At 42.5% G+C, this 14,825-nt stretch overlaps 1 protein-coding gene across 1 annotated transcript in view; it reads right to left on the bottom strand.

Moving 5' to 3' along the window:
• Positions 1-14,617, bottom strand: part of ATXN2 (ataxin 2) — a 118,988-nt gene extending 104,371 nt beyond the window's left edge. The window contains 1 exon segment of the mRNA XM_030336252.1: positions 13,811-14,617. Within this exon segment, the coding sequence (XP_030192112.1) occupies positions 13,811-14,493 (683 nt within the window). The 5' untranslated portion in view covers positions 14,494-14,617.
• Between the last annotated feature and the right edge of the window lie 208 nt (positions 14,618-14,825).

The raw sequence follows: 14,825 nt of genomic DNA, 5'->3' as shown, positions 1-14,825 counted from the left end.
ATTCTAGAAAAGATAAAACTATGATGACAGGAAAAAGATCAGTAATTGCCAGGGTTAGAGGAAGGGGAATGACGATAAAAGGCACAAGGGAAACTTTATGGAGTGATAGTATAATTATGGTGGTGGCTCCAAGACTTTAAGTTTGTCAAAACTCAAGAGCTATACGCTAAAAAGGGGGAACTTTATGTAAATCATATTTTAATATATCTAATTAAAAATAGAATCTACCACAACAAGGATTACTAAATCTACCACAATAAGGATTAACTAAATCCTGTCTAGCAATCTGAACTAAATCACAGTGCACTGAACACAATTTTTTTAAGTTTCTTGTGTATTATCCATGTGTCCTGGACAGGAGGACCACATATGAACATTCCACTAGGCATCATTTCCCAAAAGATAACTTTCTCTGAAGAGACTTCTCCGATACCATGGGAGGCAGCCCAGACCCTACATGCAAGGACTGTGTGTCGGGGGCACTATCTGCAAGTCTGACTGGGGTTCCAGCAGTAGCACCGTCACTATGTTAGCCTTCTCCCAAATTAGCACCATTAGCTGCGAACTTCCAGGTTTTTCCATTTCATCTATTAATTCTCTTTATCTTTGGTGGATTATTACTGACTAGACATGGTACTTTTTGTTCTCTCTCCTTCAGAATAACCCATCCTGTCCCAACCCATCATTTTCCTAATACTCTATTTTTTTCATCTCTCATCTTTTTCAATTTTAAGAAATCTCTCACCCAATCGTGGGGCTTGAACTCACCGCCCTGAAGTCAAGAGTCACATGCTCTTCTGACTAGGGCAGCCAGTGCCCCAATCTCTCATTTCCACCATAGTTAAATGTGTTCTTTCCGACCGGCACTGTCAATACTCACTGCTGCTGCACTTGTTGAATGAAAATGACAGCTTTAGGAATAATAAACTAAGTTTAAAACACAGTAAACACAGAAAATTTACAAATAACAGGGATGGTGGACTATGAAATGAACATAAACAACCAGGAAAAAAAACCAAAACACCTCACTTTTGTTCTAGGAAGTAGCTTTGCTCCTATCTGAGTCCATTCTAAGGAGAAAGTTTGTGAGGGGAGGAGTTGCTACACTTAAATACAAGGCCCTGTGTGTTCAATACCACAGGAATGACACCTGCCAAAAAAGCTACATCAGCACAGGAGGAACCACATTTTCCCAAGGTACATACAGTGAGACACTACAAGAGAAGATCTGGGCTGAGCCATTAAAGACTATGTTTAAGAGGATGAAGAGGACTACACTGGCATAATCTGCTTTACCTGGAGAATAAATACAGTGTACACAATCTGTAAAGGGACCTGGCTATCAGGCCAAATAGTCTGGATTTGATTCAGCTAATAATGAGAGCCGCTAAAAGTTTCTCAGTAGAAATGGAACATAATGAAAATGTTTGGGGAAGAGTCTTAGGGCCGTGGAGTATGGATGAAGTGTCTGGACATAGAGAGACCAACTGGGATGCTTGCTAAGCTACAGTGAGTAGATACCCTCTGGCGCCCATGATATAAAGACTCACCTCACCTCCTTCTCTATCCACATTTCTTCCCCAAGAGTAAATGAAATCTCAGAATGCTCTACATAACACTCTAATCAATCAGAATTGGCATACAAAGTGAAACCTACTTGCCATGTAGGATAAGGATCGGAACAGGATAGTCACAGAAGAAAGGAAAGGAATGACTGGTAGAAACACTACAGAGGAACTTCATTAAAAGGACTCAAGAGGGAAACAAAAATAATACAAAAACAGGGAGGGGGACAAAAGAGATTCATAAATATGGAGAACAAACTGAGGGTTGCTGGAGGGGTTGTGGGAGGGGGGATGGGCTAAATGGGTAAGGAGCCTTAAGGAATCTACTCCTGAAATCATTGCTTCACTATATACTAATATGGATGTAAATTAAAAAAAAAAAAAAAAAAAGTTAAATTATTAAAAAAAAAAAAAAAAAAAAGGACTGAAGAGGGGTGCCTGGGTGGTTCAGTCGCATAAGCACCCGACTTCGGCTCAAGTCATAATCTCATGGTTTGTGAGTTCGAGCCCCGCGTCGGGCTCTGAGCTGTCAGCACAGCTCAGAGCCCGGAGCCTGCTTCAGATTCTGTGTCTCCATCTCTCTCTGCCCTCCCCTACTTGAACTCTCTGTCTCTCTCTCGCTCTCTCTCTCTCTCTCTCTCAAAAATAAACATTAAAATTTTCTTTAAAATAATAAAATAAGTAAATAAATAAATGAATAAAAGGACTGAAGAGGGGCACCTGGGTGGCTCAGTGGTTAAAAGTCTGACTCTTGATCTCGGCTCAGGTCATGAACTCATGGTTTGTGGGTTTGAGCCCCACATGGCTATGCACTGGTGATGTAGAGCCAGCTTGCAATTCGGTCTCTCCCTCTCTCTGCCCCTCCCTCACTCATTCTCTCTGAGACTCTTTCTCAAAATAAATAAACTAAAAAAAAAGGACTGAAGAAAAAAAAATAATAAAAGGACTGAAGAGACACTTTCACTTGAAACATATGAAACAAAACAAAAAATAACAAAAGTAGAGTAAAAGCTTTGCTAACTGAAAAACTTAGACAATGATTTTTTTCTGGATAGATGGATCTTTTCTTACATTACTGAATAAATACCAAATTTTGAAAACAAGTCTTAAGAAATCTTATTAGTACCACTATTTGTACACCTGAAACTAACACTGCATGTTAACTAACTGCAATTTAAATAAAAACTTAAAAAGAAATTAAAAAAAAAAGAAATAGATTATATTAGAAAGAAAAGGGAACAAGATTCTAAAGCCAGCCATGCAGCCAATGATGGGAGAACTCTAGCAAATAAGCTCTGTGGCCTGTTTCCTCACGTGTAAAGAAGAATGAGAACTAAAAATCCACCAGGGCCACTTCCAACTCCAAATCTGTATGATTCTAAACAACTGAGACCTGAGCACCTGGGTGGCTCAGTCAGTTGAGTGTTTGACTCTTGATTTCTGCTCAGGTCATGATTATTCCAGGGTCGTAAGATCAAGCCCCATGTGGGGCTCTGCACCAGGCAAGGAGCCTGCTTAAGATTCTCTCTCCCTGTGCCCTCTGTCCTTCCCTCCCCCTACAATCTTTCTAAAAAAAAAAAGGGGGGGGGGATGGTGTCTGGGAGGCTCAGCTGGTTGAGCATCCAACTCTGGTTCAGGTCATGATCTCACGGTTCTTGAGTTCAAGCCCTGAATCAGGCTTTGCATTCAGTGCAGAGCCTGCTTGGGATTCTCTCTCCCTCTCTGCCCCTGTCCCCCCACCCACCTCTCTCAAAACAAACAAACAAACAAACAAACATACTAAGAGTTTACTATGTACCAAGAATGGAATGTAACAGAAATTTAGTAATCTCACTTTTTAAGGTACTCTTTTCCCCTTTTAATAAAGAAACAGAGCACAAGAGTGAGTGACTTGCCCCAATCATTCAAACACCTCACCTACAGCCAAGCACTGCTCCAGAAGATTGGTACACAGTAGCAAACAAAATCAAGTTTCTGCCCACACAGAGCTTAAATTTTAGTTACCAAGGGGTAAACCCTGATTCTACCCTAGACTGAAGTTACCAGATTAAATAAAGGATGCCCCATTAAATCTGAATTTCAGATAAATGAATAATTTTGTCCCATGCAATGTGGGACACACTATACTTTAGTATTAGTCACTGTTGATACAAGTTCAGCTGAGCATCCTATATTTTTATTTGCTAATTCTGGCAACCCCAGCTTAGATATAACTACAAAACCCTTCCTCAATCCTTTTACTGTATCTCAATGTCTCTAATCAGTGACATCAACAAAGTATTACATTGTACATTGTAATACAGTATATATACGTTAACTCAAACAGAAGTTAACGATGCAATGCATTCTAGTATCTTCTACTCTTTTTCATTTTTCTAAAAATGCTTGTCATGACCCACTAGAGTGATTTTACACTTTATTAAGGGGTCATGACCTACAGTTCGAAAAATATAAAAAGCAATTTAACTTTGTCTTAGGTCACTATTATGAGCACATCAACTAACAACAATGTGCTATGAAATAGTAATGATTCGGTCTACTAAGGCATAGAATTGTAACTAAAAGCCAAATGAAATATTCTTTAGTTCTCATGTCTGTTTTTTGTAATTCTCTCATCTCTTAACTTTCTGTCATGCTATTTTTATTTCTCACTGCTGTCATTGTGTTTGCCTCTAAAAGTTTTGCCTTTCTATTGCTGGCAATGTGTAAATCATGTAAAGTAAAAGCAAATAAACTCTGAAAGAGGCCATGAAGAACTCGTCCTTTCTATAATCTCCACAAGCTTCAATGTAAAAACTGTAAGTCTTGTCTTTACTTAATTATCAAGTGTATTTCAGTAATGAAAATAACTACACAATCTCCACAAAAAAAGTTTTGAGACCCAAAAGAAAAATGCACAATTTAGTACAAAACTAGCTTTTTCTTTAACTAAAACTATAATCAAGATTAATTTTGACTATTTACAAAGATTACTGCTAAAAATATTGTTTGATTCATAAAACGCATTAAGAACATAGAGGCAATCAAAAGTATTTGACCACTGACAAAACTGTTAGATAAAGCATCTCATGGTAACATTCTTAAAAGAATACAACATTCTGAAGTTTCTATATACTTAATAAAGTAAGTCACATTCATTATTACATCACCGACAAGTTTCATACCACAAACTGATGGGATTTACAAAGACACCATCATAGAATTCCATTTTATCCAGTTCCCAAAATGCAGTTAGCTATTAAACATGGTATGAAATTGTTATTTTACAGCCACTTCAAGGCTAATACTATAAGCAATTCACATTAGAATATTTTTAAACTAAAAGGGATACCAGGGGCGTCTGGCTAGCTCAGTCCGTGGAACATGCGACTCTTTAATCTCAGGGCTGTGGGTTTGAGCCCCAAGATGGGTGTAGAGATTACTTAAAAACAAAACCTTAAAGGGGCGCCTGGGTGGCACAGTCGGTTAAGCGTCCGACTTCAGCCAGGTCACGATCTCGCGGTCCGTGAGTTCGAGCCCCGCGTCAGGCTCTGGGCTGATGGCTCAGAGCCTGGAGCCTGTTTCCAATTCTGTGTCTCCCTCTCTCTCTGCCCCTCCCCCATTCATGCTCTGTCTCTCTCTGTCCCAAAAATAAATAAACATTGAAAAAAAAAATTTTAAAACAAAACCTTAAAAATATAAAAATAAATAAGGGGCACCTGAGTGGCTCAGTCAGTTAAGTGTCTGACTTCGGCTCAGGTCATGATCTCAGGGTTTCTGAGTTTGAACCACAAGTCAGGCTGTGCTGACAGCTCGAAGCCTGGAGCCTGCTTCAGATTCTGTGTCTCCCTCTCTCTCTTCCTGATCAGCGTTCTCTCTCTCTCAAAAATAAATAAATATTAAAAAAAAGTCTAAAAACGTAAAAATAAATTAAAAGCAATTTCAGGGGTGCCTGGGTGGCTCAGGTGGTCCAGCGTCCAACTTCAGTTCAGGTTCTCACAGTTCTCACGGTTCATGAGTTCAAGCCCGAGAGTTCATGCAAGCCCCACGTCAGGCTCTGTGCTGATAGCGTGGAGCCTGCTTTGAGTTCTGTGTCTCCCTCTTTCTCTGCCCCTACCCCACTCATGATCTGTCTCTCAAAAATGAATAAACATTACATAAAAACAAAATTTTTTTAAGGAATTTCAGATTTTCACATGACCTCAACTGAAAATAATTTTCAGCAAATAAAACCTGAGGTTAATAGTTTTGACAAATTTTCATAAGCAACCCCAGACTCGTAATACCAAGCCATTAAAAATAATACAACCAAGGACTTAACATTTAAGTTGATTTCATACCACATATGCACAAAATTACACGTATTTTTTAAAAAGATAAAGAACCAGACCTTCTATTTTACCGAGCCAAACCTCAAGGTTACAAAAAGATATCTTGAAGGTCAAGGACTGCCTGTGGTTGTCGCATTCTGTAAAATGCACAGCATGATCTTGGTTACGTCTAGGTCTGTGTTTATTTAAAGAGAGGGATATAATAAAATTCTACAAATAAGTTGCTTTGGGCAAGTCCCCTAACTTTTCGAAGCTTAGGGTTTTTTTCCCTTCTACTTTAAAATAAGATTTTCTGTTATTTCTTCATCCTCCTCTAAAATTCTAGAATTTTAGGAGAGAAACATTCTTTTAAGCTTATTTATTTATTTATTTTGAGATACAGAGAGAGTGTGAGCTGGGGAGGGGCAGAGAGAATCCCAAGCAGGCTCTGCAGGGAGCCCTGCCTTGGGGCTGGAAACCTTTAGGTCATGACCTGAGCCAAATCAAGAGTCAGATACTTTACCAACTGAGCCACCCAGGCGTGAGGGAAATATTTTAAAAGACAATATATACTGTTGAATCCAAAACAGTATGTACCATTTGATTCCATCTTATCATATATATGTTTATAAAAAGTCTGAAAAGATGAACTCCAAACTTCCAACAGTAGCTACTCAAAGAAAGATTGTGGATGATTTTAAAGAAGTTTGGGCTTTCTTTTTGATTCTCAGCAATCTTTTCTACAATGAGTATTTACAACTTACTATTTTTCAAATTATAAGAGGCAGAACTTTCAGATATAAATGAGGCAGTACCTGTAACAAGACTGTTTCTCTTACTAATTTCAAGAATAAATCTGTTCTGGGGTGCCTAGGTGGAACAGTTAAGTGTCCAAGTCTTGACTTCAGCTCAGGTCATGATCTCATGGTTCGCAGGATTGAGCCCTGCATCAGGCTCTGTACTAACAGCACAGAGCCTGCTTGGGATTCTCTCTCCTTCCCTTCTCTCTCTCTCTCACAAAATTAAACAAACAAACAAACAAAAAGACTAAATCTATTCAGTTGAGTCAACATGGATGGATCTACAGGGTATTATGCTAAGTGAAATAAGTCAGAGAGAGAAAGACAAATACCATATGATTCCACTCTTAAATGGAATCTTGAAAAAAATGAATAAACAAAAAGCAGAATCAGAACTATAAATATAGAGAATAAACTGACAGTTCTGGGGGGAAGGGGGGGAAATGAAGTCAGTCACAGGAATAAAAAGAGCATAAGGAAAACAGTTGATGATATTTTAATAGTGATGCAATGGGACAGATGGTAGCTATACTTGTGGTGAACATAGCATAATGCATAAACATATCAAATCACTAAGTTGTACACCTCAAACTAATGTGACATTATGTGTCAACTATGCTCCAATTTTTTTAAAAAGGTAAAAAAAGAAAAAGAAGAAACCTGTTCTGGACACTGGTTCAAATACATCTCTTATCTCCGTTATACTCAGGCAGCTTAAGATCCCCTGCAGATCAGCGACCACATTCTCTACAAATCTTCCTATCACAAAGAATGAAATTTTATACATATATTAAATATATATAAGAGATATAAAAATCTCTTGAATTAATTGGCGTTTTAAATAACAGGGAAGCGGTTCATGACACAAAACTGCAAATCTGCTTTGTCTGGCAAGCACCTCAATGGAAAATACTACTATTGTACGAAGAACATTCAAAAGCATAAGACATTCTTTTTGAGTAGAAAAATATACTTTAAGGATATCAGAAAACACATTAAGATACAGCTCGCACTTCTCCCAAGCATAAGCAATGCAAGGAAACGTTAGGAGTTCAAAATTAAAATTTTGAACTAGATTAAGATGCTACAACCTTTCAAAGGCTTGATACCAGCTTCACATTCACTGATGAGTAAATTTTCTGACAAAAACATCCCTATTTTTTAAGACTAACATCTAAGGAAGCAAAAAGACCTCAAGAGGAAAGAGCTTTCTACTTTATTTTAGTAACACTCTTGCTAAAAAAGACCACTGTATTGACCTAAAACATTGGTAGGGTAACAGTCATAGATGACCCAGATATGCTTCACAACAAACCAAAAACCAAACAAACAGAAACAAGTACATTCACTTAAAAAGATACAGTAGCAGACAGGCCTGTTAATAAACTCTATTTACATGTCCACCAAAGTTGTCACGTTCATTTGAAATAGCTACAAAATCAGGGTTTTGTTCAGGCTCAACTCTTTATAGGATACCAAAATACTATCACTACCCAAAATAGAAAATTTTAATTCCAGGGAAAAAAATCTTCTAAAAACTTAACACCTTTTTCAAGGTATAAAAACACACTTTGCTCGGGGCACCTGGGTGGCTCAGTCAGTTAAAGCATCAGACTTTGGCTCAGGCATGATCTCACCGTTTGTGAGTTCAAGCCCTGCATCAGGCTCTTGAGCTGACAGCTTGGAGCCTGAAACTTGCTTCTGATTCTGTGTCTTCCTCTGCCTGCCCCTCCCCTGCTCACCCTCTGTCTCTCTCAAAAATAAATAAACATTTAAAAAAATTTTTTTAATTAAAAAAACAAAAACAAAAACACTTTGCTCTTGTCTAAGGAAATCCTCAGCATCCCAGAGACTGGAAAGCAAGTGCTTTCTGGTGAATGCACTAACCTGCCGTCCTGGACCTGAGCTGTGGCCTCCAGCCCAGCTATCCCTCTCCTGCAGACGTGGCTTCCCCCACAGCCATTTCTCTGTTCTAATGGAGTGTTGCACAGCCTTTAGTCAATTAAAAACGTTTGTAGTAAGAACCAAGGACCGGTTTTCTCTCTGACATCTATGAATGCCTTAACCTCCTTGATTCTACATTCTTAAGTCCTAGTTAAGTATTCTTTTGAGAAGGAGCAGGGGAAGGGGCAGAGAACCCCAAGCAGGCTCTGCTCTGGCAGCTCAGCCCACCTCAGCCCAATGCAGAGGATCATGCATGACCTGAGCTGAAACCAAGAGTTCACATGCTTAACCGACTAAGCCACCCAGGCACTGCAGTGCCCTATTAGCCTTACATCTCTCAACGGTGAAACAGTTCAATGAAATAAGAAATAACCGGAAAAAATAAGAATTACAAAATAAAAACACACTTTGCCATGGTAAAAGTAAATTCTAACACAGCTATAGGACCAAAAACAATTTTTTTTTTAAAAATCAGTTCCTCCTTTAAGTCAAAACATATGGCTATTGAATAGTTATGATATGAGTTAACATCCCCTGTGTAAAATTATAACGGTCTAATTAGACATGGAAAATACACCATGAAGGTTTTGACTTTTCAAATGCAGTATCTTTAAGTAACTACAGGATTATTTTTTTGACAAAGATAGACAATTTGATGTAGGTGTTTGCCCAACTTAAAAAGTGTATTTTTTCTCTAGGTACTGAGAATGAAAATTAAGCCAATTAGGTTAAAATAAATAAGCCCAGTAGAAAACCAAAAATGTACACCTTTCAATAAATAGCCTTCTATAGCTCACCTCTGATGACCTAAATGCCAATTAATTTTTTTTGGTCCAACTACAAATTTCGTTATTATCAATACACACGTAAAAGAATGAATTAATAAAGGATGATGCAGTTTAAACCTTATAAATTACAAATGGGGCCATATGACTAATTAATCTAGATCAAAAGCAAATGGCTAACTACCTCACCTTCAAAACTTTGTTCAAATGTTACCTGCTCAAAGAAGCCTTGCCAACCCATTTAAAACTGCATCCCACTTCCTTTCCCCACATTCCCATATTATACCCTTAATCTGCTCTCCTCTAATCCCCCATAGCTCTTACCTAATATCAGATCTAGTGTGCTAATTTAATGTCTCTTGTTTATTGTCTGGTTCATTACGTTAAATTGTAAACACCAGAAAAGCAGCTATCTTTGTTTTATTCACTGGCATATCCCAAGCACTTATAACTGCCTGTACGTAGATTTTCAATAATTTTATGTGTTCAATGATGTCAAAGTTTTTAGGCTCTTCTAAGAAATATTTTAAAAGATGAGTATCTTGCAAATATTTAAGTGGAACATGATGAAAAATTACACTATATTGCAGCATAATTTCCAAGTTGCAATGCCTTCAGAGAAAGAAGCAATGAAAGTACTAAGCTGAAAATTACTAAAATAAGTTTTTATTCACATTTAATCCTGTATCCAAAGAAACTGTAATGTTATATTATTTAGGATTGGGAATGGGGTAACAGAATTGTAAACCCACTATTTTTTTAAATAGGGAAGAAAATGTGGGAGTAGAAGAGATATGGGTTAGCCAGTGATAATTCCCAATAGTGCCATGAAATTATATAAAAGTTAACAAAGATAGCTTGGTCATTGGCTAACAACTAATAAAAAATACTTTTAGATGAATAAGGGAGATTAACAACAACAAAAGCTTCAGAACAAGTTTCTCAGAACTTTCATTCCTCTACTTAGTAACTGAGTCTTTGGAAGTATGAGCACAATAGATAAACCATGTATCCTCATTAGTGTTAACAGTTACTGTTTTCAAAGCATCTTCCCATATATTATTTCATTAAGTCCTCAGAGAAACCAAATTCAAACTCAAGTATAAATAATCAGGTAGCTAACACAAGCACTTAATAACGTATTCACTTGACAGTAAGTGCAACTTTTCCCTTGAAAATCCCCCACAGTGTTTGACAAAGAAACCATTCTATAGAAGAGCCACCTTCTTGGCAATGGAAACTAATACAAGTCTTCTGAAGAGTAATATGGCACAGCTAGCAAGAGCCATAAAAATCTTGAAGCCCTTTGACCTAGTAAAAACCACTCCTGGGAACTTTCTCTAAGGCAATAATTAGACTGAAGCCAAAAGCTATTAGTATAAAGATGTTTACTGCACCACTATCTAGCATAGTAAAGGTGGAAACCCAAATTCCAACAATAGGAGAATGGTTAACCAAAAACCTAAAAAAAGTTTGTAACACAATGCTAAGGAGAAAAAAACAACACAAATAACATACATAATCGCTAAAGCCACATAAACATGAAAATGTAAAAGGCAAAAATAAGAATTAGATTAATGCAGACTTTAATATTATGGGTATGTTGTTCTAATATAAAAGCACCTTCTAAAACATACATGACAATTTAAGACAGAATGAATTTTTGAAAGCCATGAAAATCCACTATTCAAGTTAAAAAAAAAAGTCAAATATGATGAAATGTTATTTAAAGACGACATGTGAATTTCTAGACATTCAAGAATATTTTACTACTTTTCAACATGTCAAACCCAAAGCTGCATTTTCTTTCCTCACCTTTGGCCCCAGATACGTATTTTAACTGCTGATACACACAAACGTAATGTGAGGAGACTCTAGAAATTGTAATTAATTTACAAAGAACCCAGGAACAATAGTTCAAAATCAAAAGGAATTCTACAAGTACCTTTAAAATCCTGTATAAGAATAAAAACATCTCTTACCTATCAAAATGAGTTAAGGGCCAGAATCTATGTCTCAAATAAAAGAACTTAAAGCAAGGAAGAATTTAAATTAAGCTTGGATATTCGTGAAGCCTCAAGAAACAGAAAAAGATCTTTGGTACTAAAACATTCCATATTTTTTTGATCACTTAAGCCACTCCGGAACAAATTCTTTATTATTAAATTTTTAAGCCTAAGGAGAGCTGATGCAACTTAAAAGCGTAAGTATCATTTTTCAATTATTTGAACAAGCTGAATATATCTGCCAAATTTCTGAGACCTAAGAAGAAAAAAAAGATATCCTTTTCAATAAAAATTATGTACAGGGGCGCCTGGGTGGCGCAGTCGGTTAAGCGTCCGACTTCAGCCAGGTCACGATCTCGCGGTCTGTGAGTTCGAGCCCCGCGTCGGGCTCTGGGCTGATGGCTCAGAGCCTGGAGCCTGTTTCCGATTCTGTGTCTCCCTCTCTCTCTGCCCCTCCCCCGTTCATGCTCTGTCTCTCTCTGTCCCAAAAATAAATAAACGTTGAAAAAAAAAAAAAAAAAAAATTTAAAAATAAATAAAAAAAATAAAAATTATGTACAAAATTTTTCCATTTTTCACTATGGATGCCAGTGAAAAAGGGAAACGGAATTACAGAATCCTAAGTGAAAGAGCTGGGAAAATAAGCACTTCATCTGAACTAGTTGGACTAGGTTAACGTTTGTGGGTGGTTCAGAGAAGGGGCGACTCTGGGTGTGTGGGTAGGGTAGAAGTAAGAAAACCAATGTTGGCCCTTCCCCCTCCCTAGAAGGAAGCACAATTCCTTAAAAATCAGCTCTGATTCATCTTGACGGATAACTTCTCCTATCATAAATGAGAATTCTTTGGAAATAGATTGCTGAAAACCTGTTTTCAAAAAGAAAACTCAGTGCATGAAATTTAAAAAAAAAAAAAAAAATCCTCTTACCCCACCTTCTAAAGCCCAGGATGTCTGTCTAGGGAGGACCCTCGTCGTCGAATCTGCCAACCCCGCCTAGGCCTAACGAAGGCACGGTAGTGCCGGCAACACGGATGGGCTCGGGGCACAAGGGAAATGGTCTTGCGTGCCCTTGGTGAGCTCTGGCGGCACTCCCCAAGTTAAGGACACTGGCCACAATGGAATGGAGTCTATTGACATTTGCTGCCCCGTTTGAACACTAAGCATTTTTTCTTAGTTCGTGAAACACGAACTGACAACCACCACCACCCCCCCCCACACACACCCCCAACAGGCCTTCCCGCACAAACACACCCTCCGGAGTCAGACCCGGTTAACTGAGACAACACAGAGATCCTAGTCCCTACCACAAACCTAGGTGCATGGTGGGGGAAAGGGGGAGACGACGCAAGTAAACACCTGCATTTCTGCCTTTAGGAACCCCACCACGTCCCCAGCTGCAATCCCTCTCCGCTCGAAATTTCAAAAATTGGGGTGAGGGTTGGGGAAAATGCACCGTGCCCGCTCCCTGCCACCCACCACCATCCCCTTATGTCCCCAATCTGGCCTGGACTTCTGACGCACGCCTGGGTCCGGCCCTCGCCCACCACTATTCAAAGGCGCCTTCTCCTCGGCGGCCTCGAAACAGCAATGCGGATCGGCCACCACCCGCGGCGGAGAGGCCTTGCGGGGGAAGGAGGGAGGCCGGGAGGGGGCCGGGCACTCCCCCACCCCTTCCTCAGGTGGGGGAGGGCGGAACGCTGCGGGAGACTGCACGGAGCCCGACGATTCCAGAGGCGTCCGGGAGCCCCCGCCGCCGTGTTAGATTTAAATGCGGAGGGGTGCGGGGGGCCACTACCCGCCTCAATCCGGTTCTTCGACCTTTCCCAGGACAGAGAGTGGGGGTGCTTGGGGGCGCTTCACAGACCCTACTGATTCCAGATGAGCCCCGTGGCTACCCCTTTAACGGACAGGGGGGACGCTGCCCTAACTTTCCCCCCTCCCTCGTTATTCCCCAATGGGGGAGTTGGCAAGTTTCGAGAGACTGAACCAAAACCTAAAGACCATTCCACGTTAATATTTAAACTGCGGGGTGGGGGCGCTGCCCAAGCATCCCCTCCATGTTGGGGTTAAAGGAGGAACAGAGACTGACAAATGCTGAGACCTGTGAATCCCTCCCAAACACTTAAATGGAGAGGGGGAGGCTGCCCAGTCCTTCCATCTTGACCGTTTGGGGGAGGGGATGTGGATGTTGCTGGAGACTGGACACGACCTGACATTCACGGAGGGATCCCGCAGCGGCCCCCACCCAAACCCCCGGGCTCCAGAGGGGAGTGGGAGCCCCACCCCCACTGCGGGCCCCCAGCCCACCCCACCAAGCCAGGCCGGTCACGGGGCGGGGACGACGGTGTGGGCCGCGGGGGAGGGGACGCGAGGCCCAGGCTCGTCCAGGCCCGGAGCGGAGGGGGCTGGGGCGCGACACCCACCTGCCCAGGCCGGGCCGCCCGCCGCCTGCGCTCGCCGCCGCCACCGAGGAGGAGGAAGCCACTGCCGAAGACGACGAGATTGAGGACGGCGACGGCGCGGTGGCGGGCGACGTGAGAAGGCCGCCGCTGCCGCCGGGCTTACGGGCATTGGCAGCCGCGGGCGGCTGCTGCTGCTGCTGCTGCTGCTGCTGGGGCTTCAGCGACATGGTGAGAGGCCCATACACCGGCCCGCACGCCGGGCGGGGACAGCCGGGAGCCGGGCGCGCCGAAGAGACGCCGGAGCGCGGCGGGGACGCGCGGGCGCCGAGCGGGGAGGCGCGGGATGGCGCGGCCGGGGGGGCGCCCGGGCCGGCGAGAGGGAGAAGGAGAACGACGAAGGGGCGGGGAGGCCCGCTGAAACCGAGGAGCCGCCGGGAGCCGGGCAGGGACGCGCCGCCGCCGTTGCCGTTGCTACCAAAACAGTCTGAGGCTGAGGGAGGCGAGCGCTGCCCGGAGGGAGGGGGGCCGGGGCCGGGCGGGGGAGGGGCGGCGGAGGGATACGGGCCCGGAGCCGCGCCGCCGCCCCGCCCGCTCCGCCGCGCCGGCCGCGGGAGCGAGCGCCGCCCGGGCCACCTGGCCGCGGCGAAGCGGCGTGGCTCGATGGCCGCTGCGGGGCCCCGAGGAGCTGCGGCCGCCGAGCGCATCGGGGGTCGGGCACACAGAGACGCCGCGTGGCGACGCCGGGTGGGCGCGGTGGTGCGGGAAGGGGACTCTTTACCGGAAGTCGGAAGGGTCGGACGGAAGCAGAACGTGAGACGACCCCGGGGCCGGGAGGGACACGTGAGGAGCGGGCGCCGCGCTGGGCCGCATTCGCGGGGGTCGGGTGAGGGCCCGGCGGCCGGCCCGGCCCAGATCCGCCCTCCTCGAGGCGGGTCTGCTCTTCGGGAGGGCGTGTCTGTCTTCGCCCTCGGGGCCGGCCTAGTCTAGAGGACGGGAGGGAAGTGTTTCTTCCCCGCCCCCCCAGTAATCTTTCAGT

Source organism: Lynx canadensis, chromosome D3 (assembly GCF_007474595.2).
Source record: "Lynx canadensis isolate LIC74 chromosome D3, mLynCan4.pri.v2, whole genome shotgun sequence".
Taxonomy (NCBI): Eukaryota; Metazoa; Chordata; class Mammalia; order Carnivora; family Felidae; genus Lynx; species Lynx canadensis.
Note: the sequence above shows the minus strand (reverse complement) of the source record. Positions and strands in the feature narration are given on the sequence as shown.